The sequence below is a fragment of the Papio anubis genome, chromosome 7, assembly GCF_008728515.1.
Source record: "Papio anubis isolate 15944 chromosome 7, Panubis1.0, whole genome shotgun sequence".
NCBI classification, from domain to species: Eukaryota; Metazoa; Chordata; class Mammalia; order Primates; family Cercopithecidae; genus Papio; species Papio anubis.
In genome coordinates, this window is record NC_044982.1 from 151,512,999 (window position 1) to 151,535,090 (window position 22,092).

The 22,092-nt window shown below is 37.5% G+C and overlaps 1 protein-coding gene across 1 annotated transcript in view; it reads left to right on the forward strand.

The window, feature by feature from the left end:
- DPH6 (diphthamine biosynthesis 6) overlaps positions 1–22,092 on the forward strand; it is a 178,577-nt gene that overhangs the window by 92,054 nt on the left and 64,431 nt on the right. The window contains exon 5 of the mRNA XM_003900739.5: positions 3,054–3,172. Within this exon, the coding sequence (XP_003900788.2) occupies positions 3,054–3,172 (119 nt within the window). The remainder of the gene's footprint in view (positions 1–3,053; positions 3,173–22,092) is intronic.

The window sequence follows — 22,092 nt, forward strand, 5'->3', positions numbered from 1 at the left end:
AGCTGCACATACCAAAACGGTCAATTCTATTGATCTATTCAAAAATCATGAGGTGAAATGATAATATTGGTTATTTAATGTTGGCCTGGCAAGACACGACCTGAATGAATTTACTTTTCATTTTTAATTTATCTAGATAAATATAATATTGTATAGAGATTCTGGGCATAGTTATATTAACAAAAAAAAATTGGACTCCATTATTTTTCTTAAGCACTATTTGACCTACAAATAAGTTATTTTGCTAGTCAAAAGGATAAATAGAATAAAATAATGGCTGTATTTATATAATATTTTTATATTCTTGATAAAGAAACATTCCTATTTACTATCTCATTTAAAACCTACATATTAATAGATTTGAAAATTTAAGTTTCATTTTTATTTTATTTATTTTCTCTCTAATTCCATGGTGGATTTAGGGCAGTTTAAAAAAATACAGAATTTTAAGAGTGAATGAAGGGAAAACAGGGTAAAGCATAGTTAAGTGAAGAGAAATATGATCTTACATTTTAGAAGTGTATCAGAGTCTCTGGACGATGGATGATGATGGTGGAGTGGGGAAGAAGGTCATGTGTATTTTGAGAAAGTTTTCCTTGCATTCTACCTAGATGTAGATCTACCGTTGAGAACAACCGATCTACAGATGGAGATGAATTGCATATCCCTTAAGCCATACTTTAGAAATAATAGTATTGTCATCAAGTTTTAGATTATGTTCTGAGAACTGTTAAAAATTAGTGTTTTTTAATAAGTTCAAACCCACATGCCTTAATGGGCAGCCAAACTGGAGATAGGGATGACATCTATTTATGAAAGTTAAAAAGCCAAATAAAAATGTGCTCCTGATTAGGAGGCTGCCCATTACATATATGTATATATATGGAAGAAGGGCACGCATCATGCCCACGGGTAGAGACTTTCTCAGAACACAGTCTCTGGTACACTTGAACACATGGTTGAACAGATGAGTAGATTTTATGTTATAAAGCATATCTGCAATTATTTTATCCTTGAAATTTCAAAAGTAATGTTACTGGCAGTCTGTTGGTCCACAAACTCAATTTTGAATTAGCCTATGACCAAATTTTAGTTTGTGTTGTATTATCATAATTTCAGAATGTAAAGCGTTTAATAGATGTCACAAGTTCAAATTCAGCAGTGATTTACAGAGTACTTTTATTTGAGCCATGATATTTTGAACTGTTAAAGAACTTAAATAGGAAAAAAATTTTACTTACGTCTATAGTCAAGAGGTTTTGAGGAATTTCAAAGCAACAACCACAAATTTTACAATAAGGACAGGAAAAAAACTTTTTTTTAATAAAAAAGTAAGTCTTAGTTTAAAAAGGTAGAGAGGCTGTTTTGATTAGTCGACCTTAAACATTGGGTGAGAGGACAGCAAGAACTAGTGTTTGTATTACATGGGTAGTTCACATTTTATTATTTTTGTATTTATTAACTGCTTCAACATTGCTTAAATGCTCTGAGACATTTTAAAAGGGAAAATTACATGCAACAGTCTCTGCAATGAGGAAGGTTTTGGCTTTTTGAAAGTCAGGGTGTACGTAATGAAAAGCAATAGTGATATTTTTAAGGCCATGTATGAGTAAATGACCAAACATGGTACATTTAATAAGTATTGGGATCTCTGAGAGAAGAGAGAGAGAGAGATGAGTATAGGCCAGAGTAGTCAGCCAAGCAACCTTACAGATGCTAGGGACGGTGGATTTTACTTATAAACCTTATAGACACTGGGTTTTAGAGCTATATTCTTGGTTTGGAATCTGATCTCAGCCAGTTAGTGTATGACTCGGGCAAGTCACTTGGCTTTGACTATCATTTATTGAATACCTATTTTATCCAGGCATTGTACTACATTATCTATATTACCTTTAATTGATTAAACAATTATAGTCCTTTCTGAGAAAGTGACATTTAAGCAAAGGCATGAAGCAAGTGAGAACACAACTAGTGTAAAGGCAAGACTGAGCAGGCAGGCAGCAGTGGTAGGATGGAGTGAGAAGAGAGTAAGTAGTAGGAAATAAAGTGCATGAACTAAACAGGGTGAGATCCATGGAGTGATGGGGAGCCACTGGAGGGTTTTGAGCAGAGGAATACTATGATCTATTTAATGTCTTAAAAGGATCACATTGGCTGCTGTATGGATTTTAAAAGGGTGAGGGTGGAGCAGGGAAGGAAATTAGGATGTTGACATGAGAGAGAATGGTGGCCCAAACCAAGTTGTTAGCAGTGGTATTGGTGAGGAATAATCACATTCTGCGTTGTGGTAGATTGGATGTGGAATGTGAAGGAAAGGGAAGGATGATTTCATTTCACATTTTTTAATCCTCTTAAGAACTTTGAAAGGAACTATTTTTGCCCCTATTTATGAACTAGGAAACTAAGCACAAGGACTTAGATTTTACTTGACTTCAAAAGCCGTGCAGCTAGAGTACAAAATGAGGTTTTAAATTCAGATGTGTCTTCACTCCAAAACCTATCTTTTTTCTACTTTACCAATAATGGAAAATATCTTGTACAGTGCCTGCAGCATTGTACTTTTTGTTCTTAGTATTTTCTTTTTATTCACAATCAAATTCTTAAAAAAAAAAATCAAAGTTAGTAGTTTAGAATAATTCACATAACTGTAGTTATTGTTAATTTAATCAATATGCGGCTGTTTTATTAGGATAAATTATTTGCCCACTTTACATATGCTTCAAAATTTTGATACCCATGGAAGTTTTAAAACAGAGAGAATACTGGCATTTGTAAACTCTTAATAAATTACTAAATTAAGAGTCTTACTAAAATTAATATTTCTAGTATGCCTAGAAATTTCATTTTTATCAGTTTATGCATAGCCCATGGAAATTAAATATGTTTATGTTGTATATATAAACTTCATTATGCAAAATATGTTTTTAAAAGCATTTTCAATGCTAAAATCCTTGAACGAAGCATTATGTTTCAAATCAAAGTAATTGCTGTGGATCCAAGTATAAAATATTAAGATATCATCTGACTTTCTTTTTCTTTTTCTTTTGTAGGTGTAAAAGGCTTAATCTCCAGCCTTTAGCTTACCTTTGGCAGAGAAACCAGGAAGATTTGCTCAGAGAGATGATATCATCTAACATTCAAGCAATGATCATCAAAGTAGCAGCTTTGGGTATGCAGCCAAACTATCAAGGGAGCTGTTTGTTGCCACATAGATAATCTCAATTCACTAATAAGTAGTTACAATGAACAAAGAAAACTGATTTAGAATATAAAAATGTGGAGTCACAGCTGAAGAAATTGAGTAAGCACCTTCCTTGCATGAAGAAAGGGAAGTTTTAAAATGGGCTTTTGACCATTTGCGAAAGTGATTACTAGTAAGGCTTTTTTTTTTTTTTTTTTAAATATATAACTGGTTCTAAAACTGATATTGTATTATAGTCCTTCAATTTAAGTTTTTTTTTTTTTTTAGGGTTTGGAATTTAGGCTTGTTGGAGACAGGAAATACAAGGGTTATTTTTGTTTTGTTTTGGAGTTTTTTGGAAGCTTCTTGCAATATGTATTTGACACAAAACATGATATATTCCTTGTATTTTTTAACATATTTTGAATAATTCTAAAATAGAATGATGGTTTTGTTTTTGTTATAAAAAATAGATAGGATACTGGTTTTTGTTGGAGGTGGTGAGAAAATCACGTTTGAGAAAATGTTATCTGATTAGTTAGCATAGACGCAGCAGGCAGGTGGTAATCTGATTCAAGTATGGACATTACATATGAACACATTTAATTTATTTGGAATTGCTGTAATTATATTAATTTTTGAGAAACCATAGGGTTTGAGCCCAGTCCGTTCATTTCGTGAACCTGTTATAGAAAATGCCCTGAAGCCTGAGAGTTCCCAAAGCCTAAATCATGTACCTCATTTGAGAGTGTTTACCTTGCTGGTCTCTGAAATAACGAGATCTCGAGCTGTAGAAGATTTTACAGATACATTCACTTTTTAAATAAAATTAAGAGAAAGAGTACAGACCCCATAATGTTTCTCCATGGTAAATACCAAGCTGCTCTATTCTTGCTGAAGTTGAAGTGTTGTCTTCAGTTGAAAGCTTTATTTAGTGAATCTGTAGTTGATCTCCTTAGCTGTTAAAACGAGAAAGATTGAGTGGTGTTATATTATTATTTCTGAGAAAAGGTTGCCGAGCAGCTCTCATGATTAACGATCTCATTATAAATATATTTGTCATATGAATTTCTGGGTGATTCTGTACAGAGTATTCCCTCTTGCTTTTTCTTTGTCTCTCGCTCTCTCTTTGAATTTTCTAAGATTACATAGTTCTGTAATGAAGTTCACATGACATCTCACTGAAAGGTACACATACTATTCCTTTTACTGCCAGATAGATAAAAGACTGGATTAGAACCCAGAGAGACCTCCCTTATTGAAAAGGTAGTCAAAGAATTTGACCTTATTGCCATCTTTTAATAGTATATGACCGATATTGTGTGTTCTTTCATTTCTATGTGTACATCTCTGTAGGGATTAGAGATGGGGAATTAGCTTTATCAAGCCTTTGGGTAAAATGTAAAAACCAAGCAGATTTGTCTTTGGCATCTCAGTAACGAAAATATAGATCTGATTTTAACATTTACAGCACATGGTTTCTACTGACTGCCTATAGGTGTGCAAAGATGAAAGTTATTCTTTAGAATAATATTAAGAAAGACAGTACTTCTGAAGACATAGAAACATATAAATGATGCAATATAGGTTGCTAAGCGTTTTTCCTCCCGTTTAAAATTGTCAGTACAGGATTTAAGCCAAAAAAAAAAAAAAGGGACAATAAGACCTTTCTATGGGGGAGGGGGATCAGTAAAATTTTGTGGACCATTTTTCTATGAAATGGTCTTATAATAGAAAAGGGTCAGTTCTACACGAATGCATACAAATATATTTTTTATAATTATGTTACATAACCTTTATGTCTTATAGGCATCAATGAACTCATAAAATTTCTGGCTTCTTTGTTTCATTATAATGTTTTAAGGGACTCATCCATATTATTGAATGAAGCAATAGTGTGTTCATTTATATTGTAGTATAGTGTTCCCTTGTGGGAGACTCTAATTAACTTATCACACCACAATTTAATTGTCCATTCTATTATTGATGGCATATAGGTGGTATCCAGTTTGGCACTGTGATAAACAATGCTGCCACAAAGTGGTCATCTTACACATTTTCTGTCCCAGAGCTAGAACATCCTTTTTTTCAGGAAGCCCTGGTTTCTTTGAACGTGAAATGATATATGTCTGTATGTGTGTATCTAATGACTCATGAGTTCATGATATTTCAAAATCAAATTCAAGACAACATAAGGATTATAATAATTCTGTATTCTATCTCTGCCTTCTTTCTTCCACAGTAAATCTTGATTATCAAGGTCACAAGAGATATTATTTATTAGAAAATCCCATAATTTGGGGGAACAAAAAGACCAAATAGCAGATCTATTATCCGTTCTTTCCAGTAACTGGGGTAGGCTTCCTGGAAGAAAGAAGGAAGAACTTCTATAATCTTCCTGCAAATATAATTACAGACCTCATGGCAAAAAAACATACAAAGAAACAAAAAAATCACTAAGGGTATTTACTAGAGGGGAAGAGTATCTTTGGACTGCATTTAGCAGGATGTTATCTAGTTGCTAAAAAAGAGATAAATGATAAAGGGAAAATATGAAACCACTTTTACCTATCACTGGAAAAACCTCCTGTTTCTTGAAAGATATATTTGTTTCCAAAGTAACTAAATTGATCACTAGGAAAAACTGTACAGGTTTAAGGGTTAGTTTATTCAGTTAAATGATGGTGTAGTAGCATTGACTGTGAAAGGGAATAATGCTAGGACTCTACTTGTAAGGTTTCTAGGATTGGGAGATAGGAATGAGGTGATGGGGGAGGATGCAAGTTCCCAACTATATATCTTTCCCATTTCATAGATTTTTTTATTAGCTTTCCCTGATCTAATGGTCCTAGGCCCGAGTTTAAAGTTGCACATACCAAAGGAAAGTGTTGTCAGTGCACAAAACACAATATCAATAGCATTACATTTGACAGTGCATATTCTTAAAGGCCTTTAGGGGTGTGAATAACTTCACTCTGTGTAGGCAAATTAAGGCCTATCCATAAACACAAGCCAAGTGTCTTGTGATTCTTATGTGTCAAATCCTGTAATATCTGCCAAGGAGAAGTGCTAACAAGGCTGCTGTTTTACTGTCCCTGTGGGTTTATAATACAACCGTTGAACCAGTTAGCCCAATCGTGGGGAAAAGGGTATGGGTCAAAACAGGTAATAGATGGAAATGGGAGGACGTGTAAGAGATAGAAAGGCACTTATACGTGAATTCAAGTTCTGTGGAGAGATGTAACCATGTGACCTAACATGGCAGAGCCTCAGAGCTAGAAAATAATAAGGTATTTGGTATCTCTCGTTGGTAAATGCCGAGCTACTCTATTCTTGCTGAAGTTGAGTTGTTGTCTTGGATATCTCTCTCAAATTTGATGCTAACCTAACTGATGTTGAGAGAACACTTTGGATGTGTTTTCTGGAGAGAAGGGAAATTGGTGATGTACAGCTCTACTTAAAGATTCCACCTATGGCCTGTAATCCCAGCAGTTTGGGAGGCCGAGGCAGGCATATCATGAAGGTCAGGAGATCGAGACCATCCTGGCTAATACGGTGAAACCCCGTCTCTACTAAAAATACAAAAAAATTAGCCGGGCATGGTGGCGGGCGCCTGTAGTCCCAGCTACTCAGGAGGCTGAGGCAGGAAAATGGCGTGAACCTGGGAGACGGAGCTTGCAGTGAGCCAAGATCACGCCACTGCACTCCAGCCTGGGTGACAGAGCAAGACTCCGTTTCAAAAAAGAAAAGAAAGATTCCACCTATGTAATCTAGAGGAATAAAGTGGCAGAGTGCCCCTTGATTACTCAATGTAGGAGCAGTTCACTACAGTTCCCACTCATGTCTTGGTTTGTAGGCTATCCAGTTGTCCCTTGGACAACAAGGTGGTTAGGAGCACCAACCCCCGGCACAGTTGAAAAGCCACTTATAACTTTTGACATTCCAAAAACTTAACTACTGCTGTAGACCAGAAGCCTTACCAAAAACATAACAGGCAAGTAACACATTTTGCATGTTGTATGTATTACATACTCTTACAATAAAATAAGCTGGAGAAAAGAAAATTTTACTAAGACAATTATAAGGAAGAGAGGCCAGACACAGTGGCTCATGCTTATATTCCCAGGACTTTGGGAGCCCAAAATGAAAGGATCGCTTGAGTCAGGAGTGTGAGACCAGCCTGGGCAACATAAGGAGACCTATCCCTATAAAAAGTTTAAAAATTAGCTGGGCATGGTGGTGTGTGCCTGTAATCCCAGCTACTCAGGAGGCTGAGGCGGGAAAATCGCTTCAGCCTGGGAAGTCAGGGCCTCAGTGAGCTGTCTTTGCACTTTTGCACTCCAACCTGGGTGAAGAGCAAGACCCTGTCTCAAAAAAAAGAAAAAAAAAGTAAGGAAGAGAAAATACACTTATAGTACTGTCCTGTATTTATCAGTACTGCAAATTTATGTCATCTGTTTACAAAATGAATCATCTGTCCAAAATTGCAGGCAACTACAGCTGCAGATCTCAATCTACAGAACGTCAACTTTTTCTTACAATGTCATGACTTTTCTCTGCATCTTGGGAACGCGTCGAGCATCACTAGTGGCAGTTCGTATGGGTCCCATGGTGTCACTCGAGGTTTACAGTATTTACACTAAACCCAATGAAATATATGCAAGAACCACAAGAGATCACTTTTTACTGTAATACACAATTTACTGGAGACAGAAAATGCTCTGCTCATGAGATGATTAGCATCACATAGTATTTTAAGCAGACACTAGCAACACTTGAGCTCACCGCAATGGCAACAGGAGATGGCTACAAAATTAATACAGTAGTAACAATAGATAATAATAGTTAATTTTATGCAGTTATGATTTAATGCTGCATCTTTATGTTTGTTTACCTTTCTCTCACCTGTGAATATGTGTGTGTTTTGGTAAATTTTAACCTTTTATAATAGATTTCTATATATTTTGTGGTAGTGAATGATAAAATACATGAACATCTACATGTATTTCATGCATTTATGACATACCTTTCTCTTAATTTTTTCAGTATTTCTAGGCTACATGGTTCATATGTTGAGTTTTTTCAAATTGTCACAAATCTCTCCAAATATACTTACTGAAAAAAATCCATATATAAGTGAATCCAGGCAGTTCATATTCATGATGTTCAAGGGTCAACTATATTTACCATTCAGATCTCTTTTGCTTTTGTTTTGTTTTGTTTTGTTTTGATGATTTCACCATTACTAATTAAAGTACATAGATGGAGGATTTGGAGCAATAGGGCTTTTGCATTCCTTGTGGACATAAATCAAGACAATATGTTGCTAAGACATCTACCTAGGTATAATGGAGAGCAGATTTCTACTGCCTGTTACAGCTTGATTTCCTTCTAATACAGAATATGTGAACGCGAATGGAATTCATTGAAGGGAATTGGAAGACCACTTTGAGGGAGATGGATTTGGATGTAATGTAATGAATAAATATTACTAACAACTCCTGTCTGGAATTATGCAGAGTATGTTTGTGAAAAGCCTATGACATACCCAAAGAGAGCTGTGTTTGGTACATAATATACCAAATGACAATCTCATGGGACTTTTGTGTGTGTGTGCAAACTATTTTTCTAAATTGTACAAATTTTACTAATGTACCATGGTAATAACCCATGTTGTTGCTTGATAAATATTGTCTCTGCTGTCTTGATGTTCTAAAGGCATTTTTAGTAGTGGTCTTAAGGACCATTGCTAATATCAGACCAAATCAGACCAAAATAATGTTCCTGAAAACTCGTGATGAAAAGGGGTTGCTAGTCCCAATAGAGACACTAGAGGGAGCTCTCTTCCAGGAGACTGGCTGCATCTGGAAATGGCCCTAGAGGGACAAGAAAGCTTTAAATGACTGGACTAATAGAGTATTTAATGGAACATCATATTGGTCAGCAGTGCAAGAAGAGGGCTTCTACTCTTAGCAGGAAAGACTCTTGAATATTCCAATTGCTATGGAAGTTGTTGTTTTTAAAGATCAATGGCCAGCAGTTCTAGTAGCCAAGCTAAGGATGCCCACTTATGGGAACACTATGATTAGCCTAAATTATGGGACATTGCTGAACAGTGTGGCCTTTATATTTGTTCTCCAGTGGCCCAAGTATCACAGATAAAAAGGGAATTTGTCTTTCTCATGCTACACTGACTAGAATTGGAAGGATAAAGGAACGACATTATGTTGTCCTGAAGGGAGCTTGTTGCATAATGATATCTGGAAGCCAATGACTTTTAAAACCTATACTGTGCTATATATAATTATATCCTCAAGCCAAATGGAATCCCGAATTTATTGAACAATAATCTCTAGTGACTAACCTAGTCACTGTGACTGTGAACGTGCATGAGAAAAGTTGTTTTTGTTGGGAAGAGACAGAGAATGGTACTGTAATTCTAATTGACCTCACGTGCTAATCTGGGCCAGCGTATAGCAGTGAAGGACCTGGAGAGCTATTCTGATGGTCTTGGAACTCTACCTTGTTAGGCTGCCTGATTACTTCTCTTCTTGAAATTATCAGAAAAGGTTGAAACTGGGTAAGGTGTCCAGTTTGTTTGAGTCTGATTTAACAAGCTAATATTTTGGTTTAACTCAGTTTCGTATTTATTTTGTATTACACTATAAAATAAATATCACATTGTATATGGGACTGTAGAGAACATATTCTTATGTTTCTGCACAGTTAGGACTTTGAACAAATTTTACAGAAACTAGAGACCTAGGCTAAAAGACAACTTTTAGAAATTAGTTTATGGCTGAACAGATAGTGAAAACTCCAGAGAGACTTACCTTTCTTGAGGTATCTGTTTACATTTCAAAGGAAGGGTTGAGACCAGGACCTTGGAGACACCTCTTGGATTGTAAAGCTGGAGACACTAGTTTTTCCCCCCAGGAAGATTTATTTACATTCCAAAGTGTGAAAGCACATATCCTTCTCTTGACTTTTCCAAGGAAACTCTCTCAGAAGGGAACGGGGAACAGCTGCCTCTTTTTTCCTAAATCAATACTCGGATTTATTTTTCCAGACCCCTTACCTATGGTAGATGGAATTACTTGCAAGATTATATCTCTTTCTCATCACCTTGCTCCTGGAGTAAGAGCTGGGGCAGAGAAAAGTCAGAACAGTATTATTTACTTATTCTTTGTAAGTAATAAAAATAATGTGTTCTGCTCCAACAAGAGTTCTGCAGGGACCTCTTGTTGGGACTCAGCATACCAGTAGATATAGATATTATATTAAAATGTTAACAGTATATGAGACAATTTCAGAATAACAATGCTAATGCCACTACTGATTATGTAATTTCAGAGAACAGTTGAAAAGATTTTTTTGTATGTGCTTTTCTGAATTTCCCCTCTCATTTTTAAGACATCTTTTTATTTGTATTGTCTGAGCATATAGCTACTATGATTATACATTATTTTTTAAGTTTTACAGAAATATAATTAACACACTATGCACATCACCCACTTAAAATGTACAATTCAATTTTTTTAGTGTATTCACAGGTTGTGCAATCATTATCACAGTCTAGTTTTAGAATTTGTGTTTCCCAAAAAGGAATCCCATGCTGATTAGTAATCATTCTCAAGTTACCCCCAACCCCTGCTCCCCTGCTCCCAGTTTTAAGCACCATGAGGACTTTGTATCTTCATATCTTTATAGATTTACCTATTGTGGATATTTCATATAAATGGAATCCTACAATATGTGGTCTCTGTGACTGGCTTCTTTCACTTAGAATGTTTTCAAGAAACATCCAAATTGTAGCATATACAATTGAGTTCTTTTTATTGCCATGTAATATTCTGTTACAAAGATATACCACATTTTATTTAGCCGTTTATCAGTCCATGGACATTTGAGTCATTTCCATTTTTTGTTTATTATGAATAATGCTTCTATGAACATCTGTGTACAATTTTTTCTTTGGACGTATGTATTCATTTCTTTTGGGTATATACCTAGGAGTGGAATTTCTGTGTCATATGATGATTCTATGTTTAACATTTTGAGCAACCACCAAACTGATTTCTAAAGTGGCTATACCACTTTAGATTCCCACTAGCAATGAACAAGGGTTCCAGTTTTTCACATCCTAGCCAACACTTAATTATTTTCCATCTTTCTTATAGCTATCCTGGTGAGTATAAAGTTGTATCTCATTGTGGTTTTATTTTGCATTTCTCTAATGGCTAATGATGTTGACCATCTTCTTATGTATTTATTGGCCATTTGTCTATCTTCTTTAGAGAAATGCCGGTTAAAATCTTTTCCCTATATTTTAATTGAGTTATTTGTCTTTAGTGAGTTGTAGGTTTTCTTTAATATATATTCTGAGTATAAGTCTCTTATCAAATGTGTGATTTTAAATATTTTCTCCCATTTGGTGGGTTTTCTCTTTACTTCTGGGTGGTGTCCTTTGAAGCATAAACATTTTTAGTTTTGACGTAGTCCAATTTATCATTTTTTGTTTTGATTACATGTTCTTTTGATGTTACTTCTAAGAAATCATTGCTAACTTGATGTCATGAGATTTACTCCTATGTTTTCTTCTAAGAGTTTTATACTTTTAGCTCTTACATTAGGTATATGATTTCCTGGTTCTGTCCTTCTCCCACTGTATGTATGTATGTGTGTATGTATGTATGAGTTCATTTTTTTTTATTATTATTATTATACTTTCAAGTTCTGGGATTCACATGCAGAACATGCAGGTTTGTTAAATAGGTATATATGTGCCATGGTGGTTTGCTGCACCCATCAACCCGTCATCTATATTAGATATTTCTCCTAATGCTATCCCTCCCCTAGCCCTCCACCCCCCACAACAGGGCCTGGTGTGTGATGTTCCCCTCCCTGTATCCAAGTGTTCTCATTGTTCAACTCCCACTTATGAGTGAGAACATGCGATGTATGGTTTTCTGTTCCTGTGTTAGTTTGCTCAGAATTATGGCTTCCAGCTTCATCCATGTCCCTGCAAAGGCCATGAACCCATCCTTTTTTATGGCTGCATAGTACTCCATGCTGTATATATGCCACATTTTCTTTATCTAGTCTATCATTGGTAGGAATTTGGGTTGGTTCCAAGTCTTTGTTATCGTGAATAGTGCTGTAATAAACATACATGTGCATGTGTCTTTATAGCAGCATGATTTATAATCCTTTGGGTATATACCCAGTAATGGGATTGCTGGGTCAAATGGTATTTCTGGTTCTAGATCCTTGAGGAATTGCCACATTGTCTTCCACAATGGTTGAACTAATTTACATTCCCACCAACAGTGTAAAAGCGTTCCTATTTCTCCACATCCTCTCCAGCATCTGTTGATTCCTGACTTTTTAATGATCGCCATTCTAACTGGCATGAGATGGTATCTCATTGTGGTTTTGATTTGCATTTCTGTAATGACCAGTGATGATGAGCTTTTTTTCATACATTTGTGGGCCACATAAATGTCTTCTTTTGAGAAGTGTCTGTTCATATCTTTCATCCACTTTTTGATTGGGTTGTTTGTTTTTTTCTTGTAAATTTGTTTAAGTTCCTTGTAGATTCTGGATATTTGCCCTTTGTCAGATGGATAGATTGCAAAAATTTTCTCCCATTCTGTAGGTTGCCTGTTCACTCTGATGATAGTTTCTTTTCCTGTGCAGAAGCTCTTTAGTTTAATTAGATCCCATCTGTCAATGTTGTATTTTGTTGCCGTTGCTTTTGGTGCATAAGGCACATATTCCTGGCGGCTCCTCCCCGTTCTCCCAGTGCACATGCAGACCCCCTGTCTGTTGCAGGCATGCCCAGGCAGGACCTTGTGCGGGTTCCCTTATCTGCCTCCTGCCTCTATCATTCCCTCCCTAAAGAAGGACATATAACTTCCATTAGGATAAAGATAGGGATAAGGATAAAAAAACTGACCACTTCGTACTGCTGACAGGAGCACTGTTTTGGGAAGACGGAGTCAGATCTCCCTCAGAGGCCTATCTAAGGTTCCGCAGTTAAAGGGGCCATTGTTTGAGGCTCCAGTTGCATGAATGTTTGGAGTTGATGACCTGAAGGCGAGAGGAGACAAACCTGGTTATTAGAAAGCGTGTCAAAATGAAACAAAAAGGGGTGGGTAAGGACAGTTTTTAAATTCCAAGGCTGTTGACATGCCTGGATAACTGGTGGCTGTAGTTAGCGTTGCTAAGATTTGGGTGCATGGGGCTTGGCTTTGGTTAGACCTCTTTGTCTTATTTTCCCAAAAAGGAAACCTCCAGGTTATAGGCACCCTATTTACTCCCATCACCTGGCAGGATTTTCAGGATAATTGCTCAGAATTAAAATATTGAACCAGATTTTTACAGGACCCATCCCTTTTGTTCCTTCTGAGCTGCAGCCAGAGATTGCTGGTTGGCTCACAGGAATAAGCAGTGTAAGCCTAAAATGTAGGCAAGAACTTAAAAAACAACAAACAAGTCTGGAATTTAATGACAAATGTGTAAGTTTTGAAACATACTTTCTCTCCAGTCCTCATTTTTATTAAAAACAAAGCATAACAGGACTGAGTTGTTTGCAAAATAACTTTAGTCTCATACCTGGCCCAATTATTTGCGTAAGGTGGAGCAAGAATAATTATTTCTACATGGGCTTTTTAAATTGGATTTGATGGAATTCTATTCCACAAGGAATCTGAGATAGGACTTTTATTTTCCTTTTTTAGAGCCAAGCTCTGCCATGGGTTTGTGTACTCTAATGACTGTGAGTTGGGTGAACTCCTCTCTTCTTGAGTTCCCAAGAACATGGGGCTCCTGGACCTGTTAGAAAGTGACATTCTTTACTCGCCACAGGTTAGGAACTTTGTACAGGGACTATATAGACAAGGTATCTACTATAGACAGTTTTCCCAAGGGGTTTTTATTGAATCTGCAAGTTGAGCTTGATTCCTTAAAAGGAAGCATACCCTTCCAGTCAAAGCCTTGATAAAACAACCAGTTTCTCCAATTACATCCTGTTGCAAGAGAAAATGGATTATTATTGCACTGATGCAAATAACCATATTGCCATAAGCTAAGAATGCTGACAGTTTCCCAATACTGGAGAAGCCAGGCAGAGAGAAACAAATATGCTCCAAATTTTGTTCACAGGAGTATGCCTCACTCTGTTAAAGGCCATAAATAGCTCCAAATAAGTTTCCTTGACTCTGAAAAACAAAATAAGTATCAGCAATGTTTTAAACAAAAGTTTAAAAAGCTTACTCAGTTTTTCATTAGTTCAGTCCATTCATTTAACTCTTGTTCTGTTTGATATTTATCAACATTTCAGCTATTAATATCAACCCCAAGTTTCTAATGAAATCTTATAGACAATTCTATCCAATCTTAACCAGTTTGACCACGAGGTGAGACCGTTATGAACCTTTTATAACTCTTTATAAATTTTGCTAAAAAGCAAAATTATAAAGTGCCTTAGGAAAACCTTGTTTTGCTTTTATTTCAATGCTCAATTTACAGAAAAACCATATAATACCCTTTTGAATCTAGTCAGTGTTCACACACAGAATTTCTTTTGCAAGATTAATTTTTAGAAACCTTCCACAACTTGTTTAAACCTTTGGCTTTATCTTACCTAATTTAAAATGATCCTATAAACCTAGGTAAAAAATTACATTTTGATGGCATTTGCATTTTACCAGTAATCTCCAAGGCTGTTTCCATTTCTCAAAGACTGAAGTCACATGAACCAAAAGGTACCACAGCTTTTATCTTCCCTTTAAAAGATATTTGATCTAGATGCTTATTTTCCTTTAGATCAATTAATAAGAGCTCTCTTTTTTGTAGATATCACACACAACACGTATATAACCACACAGACAAGTAGAAGCAGATCCAGTAGTTATAGGATTTTCTGTTTACCAGTCTCCTAATTGGGCTATTGACCTCTGAATGAGGCCCTTTAAGTGTAGGGCTAGGAAAGCATGCAGTTTCTAGGGCCTAATAAACAGGTATAGCTGGAAGACAAAAACAAATTTTGAGAAAGATCCATCCGCCTCTAATTCCTGGGGCTCCATGAGGAAAACAGAGACTCCTCCCAAAATGGAATCCAATGACCTTTTCTGTTTTTCTCAAGGAATCACAGGCCATCGCTTGAACCCAGGATGCGGAGGTTGCAGTAAGTCAAGATTGCACCAGTGCACTCCAGCCTGGACGAAAGAGAGAGACTTGTCTCAAAAAAAAAAAAAAAGGAAATTATCTTAGGGCCTCTGATGTGTGCATTAAGGGTGGCAAGACAAAATGGAGAAAAATAATTCAGTCAACTGAGAAAAAAACTTTTTCCAGAAAAACAAGATACAAGAAGAGAAAAATATAAACACCTTTAAATATACCTATAACTTGGGTATCCTTTTTTAATTTAGCTCAGTGCTCTATGAAAATCCATTTAAATCCCTTATTATCCAACTTTAACCATGCCAAGTGACCAGTATTTTGGCTTTCAAACTTTACCAATGGTAACCTCCCAGGGACTCAGAGAAAGGAAAATTCAAGGTGATTTGTGGAGGGGAAGAGAATCAACAAATGGTAAAGGTCATGCAAATATCAAACCAGAAAGGACTCATTCCCTAAGCCAGGTATGAACCTAGGCTGCCATTGTAAAACGACAGAGGCTAGAACAAAGCACTGCCACGTGGTTACAGGTCATGCTTTCAAGGACGTAAAACAAGATAGAGGCCTGCAGCAAAGTTTGCCACTGACTGGTTTGCTGGCCTGGGTTGAACAACAGGCCTGTGGAGTCCTGGGCCTGTATCCCATCCTAAGGTACCCCTCTTTCTGACAGAACCATGCAGAGTGACATGCAAAGCACACCAGTTTGGCTATAGCTTAAGACCAGCCTCACAAATCCTTTTTTATAATTCAGACTTTACAGAGAATATAAACAGTGATCCTTACCATTCCCTTTACCAGTTTGCACCAGGAGAGGGAGGCCAAAAGCCCAACTGGTAAAAAAAAGTTTACTCTTTTGCCTGCATGTCAGGCTTCCGGGTTCCCTTCCTCCAAGCTCAGTCCCAAGCCAACCAGTTTAAGGTTTGGGAAATTAACTTTTCCCAGTTTGGAGCATACATCCAAGAGGACTGTCCCGTAGGGGAACACAATACTCATCTGTGAAGAGAGGACAGAGGAGGAAAAGGAAAAAAGAAGACTTTTTTTTTCAAAGGAGCCCCAGGACTCAGGATGCATTCAAGAGGTTCACAATGAAGATGAATGGCTACTCATCTAGAAAGAGGGGAGCGAGGTGTTCCTGGTTCCCTTTTCTTCCTAGTGAATACTATGGATATGTGAGGGAGAGAAATTGAGGCGTCCCTCTTTCTTTCTTTCGTCCAAATATCCCTGAGGCCCAGCAACTGCAACAGGGTGCCGCCCGTGGGCGTCCAAGTGGCTCTTACCCATGTAAACATGGGATCCTAGGGGATAGGATTGTCCACTCTTACCCATGTACACCCTGTCTCCCCTGCTGTTAGTAGCTTTTGAGTTCTGAAACTTGGAATTGAGTTTGGGACAAAAATGTGTCTCGGGGGTTGCATGGACTCCATATCGTAAGCCAAATGCTAAGGAGAAGCTGTGGAATTGAGTTCTCCTCCAACAAGGGAGAGAAAAGGGTGTCCTGGCCTAGTAAAACGTCCTCCAAAAGGAGGGGAGAAAGCCTCTTGCATAAAAGTTAACTCCTGACCTGGTGGAGAAAAGGAAAAAAAAAAAACTTAAATACAGGGCTGTGTTAACTGCTGACAGGATGGAGAAAAGAAAAAAACTTAAATGCAAAGCTGTATTCACTGCTGACAGGATAGAGGAAAGAAAAAGATGCCTGGGCAAGAAACCTCTTATTCTTACGTAAATGCATCTTTTATGAGATGGAGTCTCTCTCTGTTACCCAGGCTGGAGTGCAGTGACGAACAGAGAGAGAACCTTTTTTTGTTTTTTTTTTTTTGAGACGGAATCTCGCTCTGGTGCCCAGGCTAGAGTGCAGTGGCACGATCTCAGCTTACTGCAAGCTCCACCTCCTGGGTTCACGCCATTCTCCTGCCTCAGCCTCCGAGTAGCTGGGACTACAGGCACCCACCACTACGCCCGGCTAATTTTTTTTAATTTTTAGTAGAGATGGGGTTTCACTGTGTTAGCCAGGATGGTCTCAATCTCCTGACCTCGTGATCCACCTGTCTCGGCTTCCCAAAGTGCTGGGATTACCGACGTGAGCCACTATGCCCGGCCACAGAGAAGCTTTCAATTGCTGTCGGACTGAGCTAGACCCCTCGGCCAGGGAATGGGGAGACTCCATGGAGGTGTCGCAAGCAATGCTGCCCAGCTGGACATGCACGCCTCTGGGCCGTGAGTCTGCCCTGGGGCCAGGGCAGCAGCCGTGGCCATACATGCACCTGCAACCATTGGGGTAGGGGTGGAACACCACTGTTACAGTAAAAGAAAAGATAGGTGCCATTACAGTCCCAGAAAAAGGAAGGAAAATGCCATAGAAAGGACTGGTTTGGACCAAGGCTGACATTCCCAAACCCCGAGAGCAACGAAAGGGACCACAGTTTCCTCTGCCCTCAGAAGAAGTGCAAGGACAAGAAGGCTCAGAAACAAAAGGAAAAGAGATTTTTTGGTCCACATTTTACTCACCCCTCCTCATGTCCCCATATGGATCACCAAAATGATGCAGGATTTTTTGCTCTGTAGTTCAGCTAAAATCTGGGTTCTTGTCTCACAACCAAGAAAAATTAGGCACACAGACACATGGAAGGGTGAAGAGGGCAGATTTATTAGGCAAAAAGAATGCTCTCAGGAAAGAAAGAAGGAGTCCTGCCAACATGCATCCACATCACAGATTGAACACCAGGCCACCACACATAAGCTGAAGAGGCCTGGCTCCTCCCGCTGCATAAGGCACCAGGGAAGTGGGAGTGCTCATGCAGACCCCCAGTCTGTTGCAGGCATGCCTAGACAAGACCCTGTGCAGGTTCCCTTTTCTGCCTCCTGCATCTGTCAGTTACAGCTCAACGTTTGCCTTTTTTGAACCCAGTTCAAACAGTTGTCTACATTTGATTGTCCAAAACTCAATAATCGTCACTGCACTCCAGCCTGGGGTGTTACACCTCTACTTGTTGTATTTCACGATGTACAGAGAAACCTTTAGGTCAAACTTAAAATATGTAAGGAGGCAGCTTTAGGCTAAACTTGATTTAATGTTATGCACCACTCAGGTGTATTTTTGTGGAAGGGTCATGTAGATAATCAACCATTCTACTCGGAAAGGACTTTTTTTACTTGATTTCTAACAATACAGTATTACTTAACTCACCACAGCTCATTAGTGACTAGGCACAGTGGTTCACACCTGTAATTCTAGCTCTTTGGGAGGCTCAGGTGGGCAAATGGCTTGAGCTTAGGAGTTCAAGACCAGCTTGGGCAACATGGTAAAACCCTGTCTGTACAAAAAAAAAAAAAAAAATTAGCTGGGCATGGTGACATATACCTGTAGTCCCAGCTGTTTGGGAGACTGCAGTTAGAGGATCACTTGAGCCTGGGAGCCAGAGGTTGCAGTGAGCCGAGATCACACCACTGCACTCCAGCCTGGGCAACAGAGTGAGACCCTGTCTCAAAAAGAAAGAAAGAAAACAAAAAAAACCTTAGTAGTAATTTATGTTTCTTAATTATATCTTTTTTCATCTTTATTGCTTTGAATTTTGTTTTGATATTAATGATAGGACCCCTGCAACCTTTCTTTACATTGCCTGATACGTTGTTGCCTGTTCTTTCATTTTAGCCTTTCTCTGTGTGTGTGTGTGTGTGTGTGTGTGCATATGCTTTTAGATGAGTTTTATAATTGGCATAATGTTGGATGTTATTACTGACCCAATCTTTGTCTTAAAAAGTTTAATCTACTGTTTTTACTGATATAATCAATTAATTATTTCTTAATTTTTCTACTTATTTTATTCATTTTATGTCATCAGTTTTTTGTTTTACTGCTTTTCCTTTTATTTTCTACCTTTTGCTGTATGGAATATTTTAGTGCCCTCTGTTGTTTTGGCAGTAATGCATTCTATTAATAATTAGCTTTAATCTTTTCAAAGGTATTCTTTAAATTATAATTTTTAAAATATCAACATCAAAGTTACAATAGTCCCTTTTTATCACTTCCTAATCAATATAAGGAATTGAAGAGACTAGGCCTATAAGTAGACCAGAGACCTAGTCCTATTAGGTATCGTTACCTCCCACAGATAGAAACAACGGACCTTTGACTCAAACTGGCCTGCTGTATTTTTTTCAGAAATACATCTGCTGTTTTGGGTCTGATTTGTCCTAGTTTATAAGCTGATAATAGAGATGGATATAAACATTTTCATGGCAAGATGCTTTGGTACCCTGGCAGTTGATTTGTGTATCGCACAGGGCAGCCTTGCACAGTACATTTGGGAATGTCACAACCACAGAAAGACATCTTTACCTCCCTTCTGTTTTCTCTTCTACAGACACACCTATTAAGGGCCCAAATCAAGTTCTTAGAACAATGTTAGAACAATGGTTTTCAACCGTGGCTGCACCTCGTTGTCGCCTGTTGAGCTTTTAAACATCCCAGTGACCAAACTGCACTCCAGACCAGTTAAATCAGAATATCTGGTGATGGGACCCAGGTACATGTAATTTTTTAGAGCTTCAGTATTAATTGATTTTAATATGAATCCAAGGAAGAGAACTACTGATCTAGTGCAAAAGTCATCAAACTAGGGTTAAATCTGATTCACTGCCTATATATGGAAATAGAGTTTTATAGGAACACAGCATGTGTTACTTATTGTCTATGGCTGTTTTCATGCTACAGTGGAAGATTTAGTAATTGTGAAAGGACCAGTTTTGCCCACAAAACCTAAAATATTTACCTTTTAGGGAACCTACTTGCCAACCCCAGTGTAGAGGGACTCAACGGGATTTTTACTATAACCCTGCAGTTTTATTATTAGCCAGATGTCTTCAAGGGAATCTTAAGGCCTGCAGTCTTGCCTTTCTGCTGAGAGAATGCCACTACTTCTCCTGCTTTGAAAAACTATCTTCATAAGGTTAAGTTTGTGTTTATTCTAACAAACAAAAGCAAGTTTGTATCCTTGCCTATACTTGTTGGTGTGTATGTCAATTGCTATCATCCTTTAATTTTTCCAGTCTATTTTTCTACCTTTACTGGTTTGTCAAATTTGAACCCATATTGTTACTGACTTTACAGTTAATTATTATTAGTTATATATATTGTTTGTCTTTAAACAATGAATCTGGCATTTGTATTGAATAGTCCAATTTGCAAAACTGCTTTGACACAATTATATATGTGACTGAGTTTTGGCATTTGCCACTATGTCACAACTTCCCTATTCTTTTTTTTTTCTTTTTCAACTTTTATTTTAGGTTTAATGAGTACATGTGCAGGTTTGTTACATGGGTAAATTTTATGTCACTTGGGTTTGGTGTTTAAATGATTTAGTCATTAGTCAATTATGCCCAAATAGTGAGCTCAATATCTGACAGTTTTTTGACCCTCACCCTCCTCCTAACCTCCAGCCTCAAGTAGGCCTCAGTTTCTATTGTTCCTCTCTTTGTGTCCATGTGTACTCAATATGTCTTCCCTATTCTTGAACCCTTTATTTTCTTCTTAATTCATTCAGGTAGAATATGTCTTCAGTACCTTTCTCAAGAATTGTATATATTTTCATTTCTTCCCTTCAGCCCCAATTATCTTCCTTTTGTGTTAACATAAGAAAGCTAACACACTGATGGATAATTTGAGTTTTCTCCTTTTATAAGTAATTTGCCTGAAAACTTCTTTGTCTTGTGTGTGTATTTTTTTGTTATTGATAATTCTGTTTTCTGTGAATATACCTGGTTCTGCCCTCCCTGGGATGTAGAAAATACTTTTGATACAACAATTTCTGCCATCCCAACTGCCATAATAAGGCTCTTTTTTCTTGTTCCGGTTGTGCTCATTGGGTTAATTTCTGGTAGGAACTGTGCATGGCTAAGAACTCTATTACAGATGTGAGTCTAAAAAACTTATCCAGGAGGATAGTGAATGATGACAGAAAACCCCACTGCAGCTGCCTCTCTCAGGAGTGAAAAGCTGTAATGTAGTCTTCCATGAAATAGTTCACATTTTTACCCATTGCAAACATCATATAATTTTTTTCTTCTTTTATAGTCCTCTAACTTTCATATACCTCTCTGCTTTATGTTTATCTGGAAGACTCTTACCCATATTTTCCTCATCCACCTTTATAGCATTACATCAGTGGTTCTCTACCGTGGCCGCACCTTAGAATCTCCTGAGGAGCCTTTGAATACATATTTATTATATGCAGCCCCCAATCCCACGTAGTTGGATTTGGTTATTCTGGGATGAGTCATAGTAAGTATTGATTGATATTTGTTAAAAGTTTGCCAAGTGATTGGTTCTAAGGGGCAGCCAAGATTTAGGACTACTCTCTGCTTTTTATAATTAACTGTGGTTCCTCCTTACACTTTTCAATTTATGTCTAACATCCACATGCTTGTCCTCATTATATTTCTTTCTTATGGATTCCTTTCTTATGGATTTTTTTCCCTAATTCTTTTAACAAAATTGTTGTTCCAGGAAAGTATACCTAGTTAATTTGGGCGTTTATAGCCTCTGGCACCCTGCTGTTTATGTGCCTTAGCTTAAGGAGCCCTTCTTTATTTCATTATGGCTTTACTTAATTTTCAGGAAAGAGTACTGGACTCAAAGTCAAAATCTGTACATTTTTTTCCTGATTTAATCACTCCTTAACCTTGCAACCTGGATAATTCACTTCATCCCAGAGCCTCCATTTTCA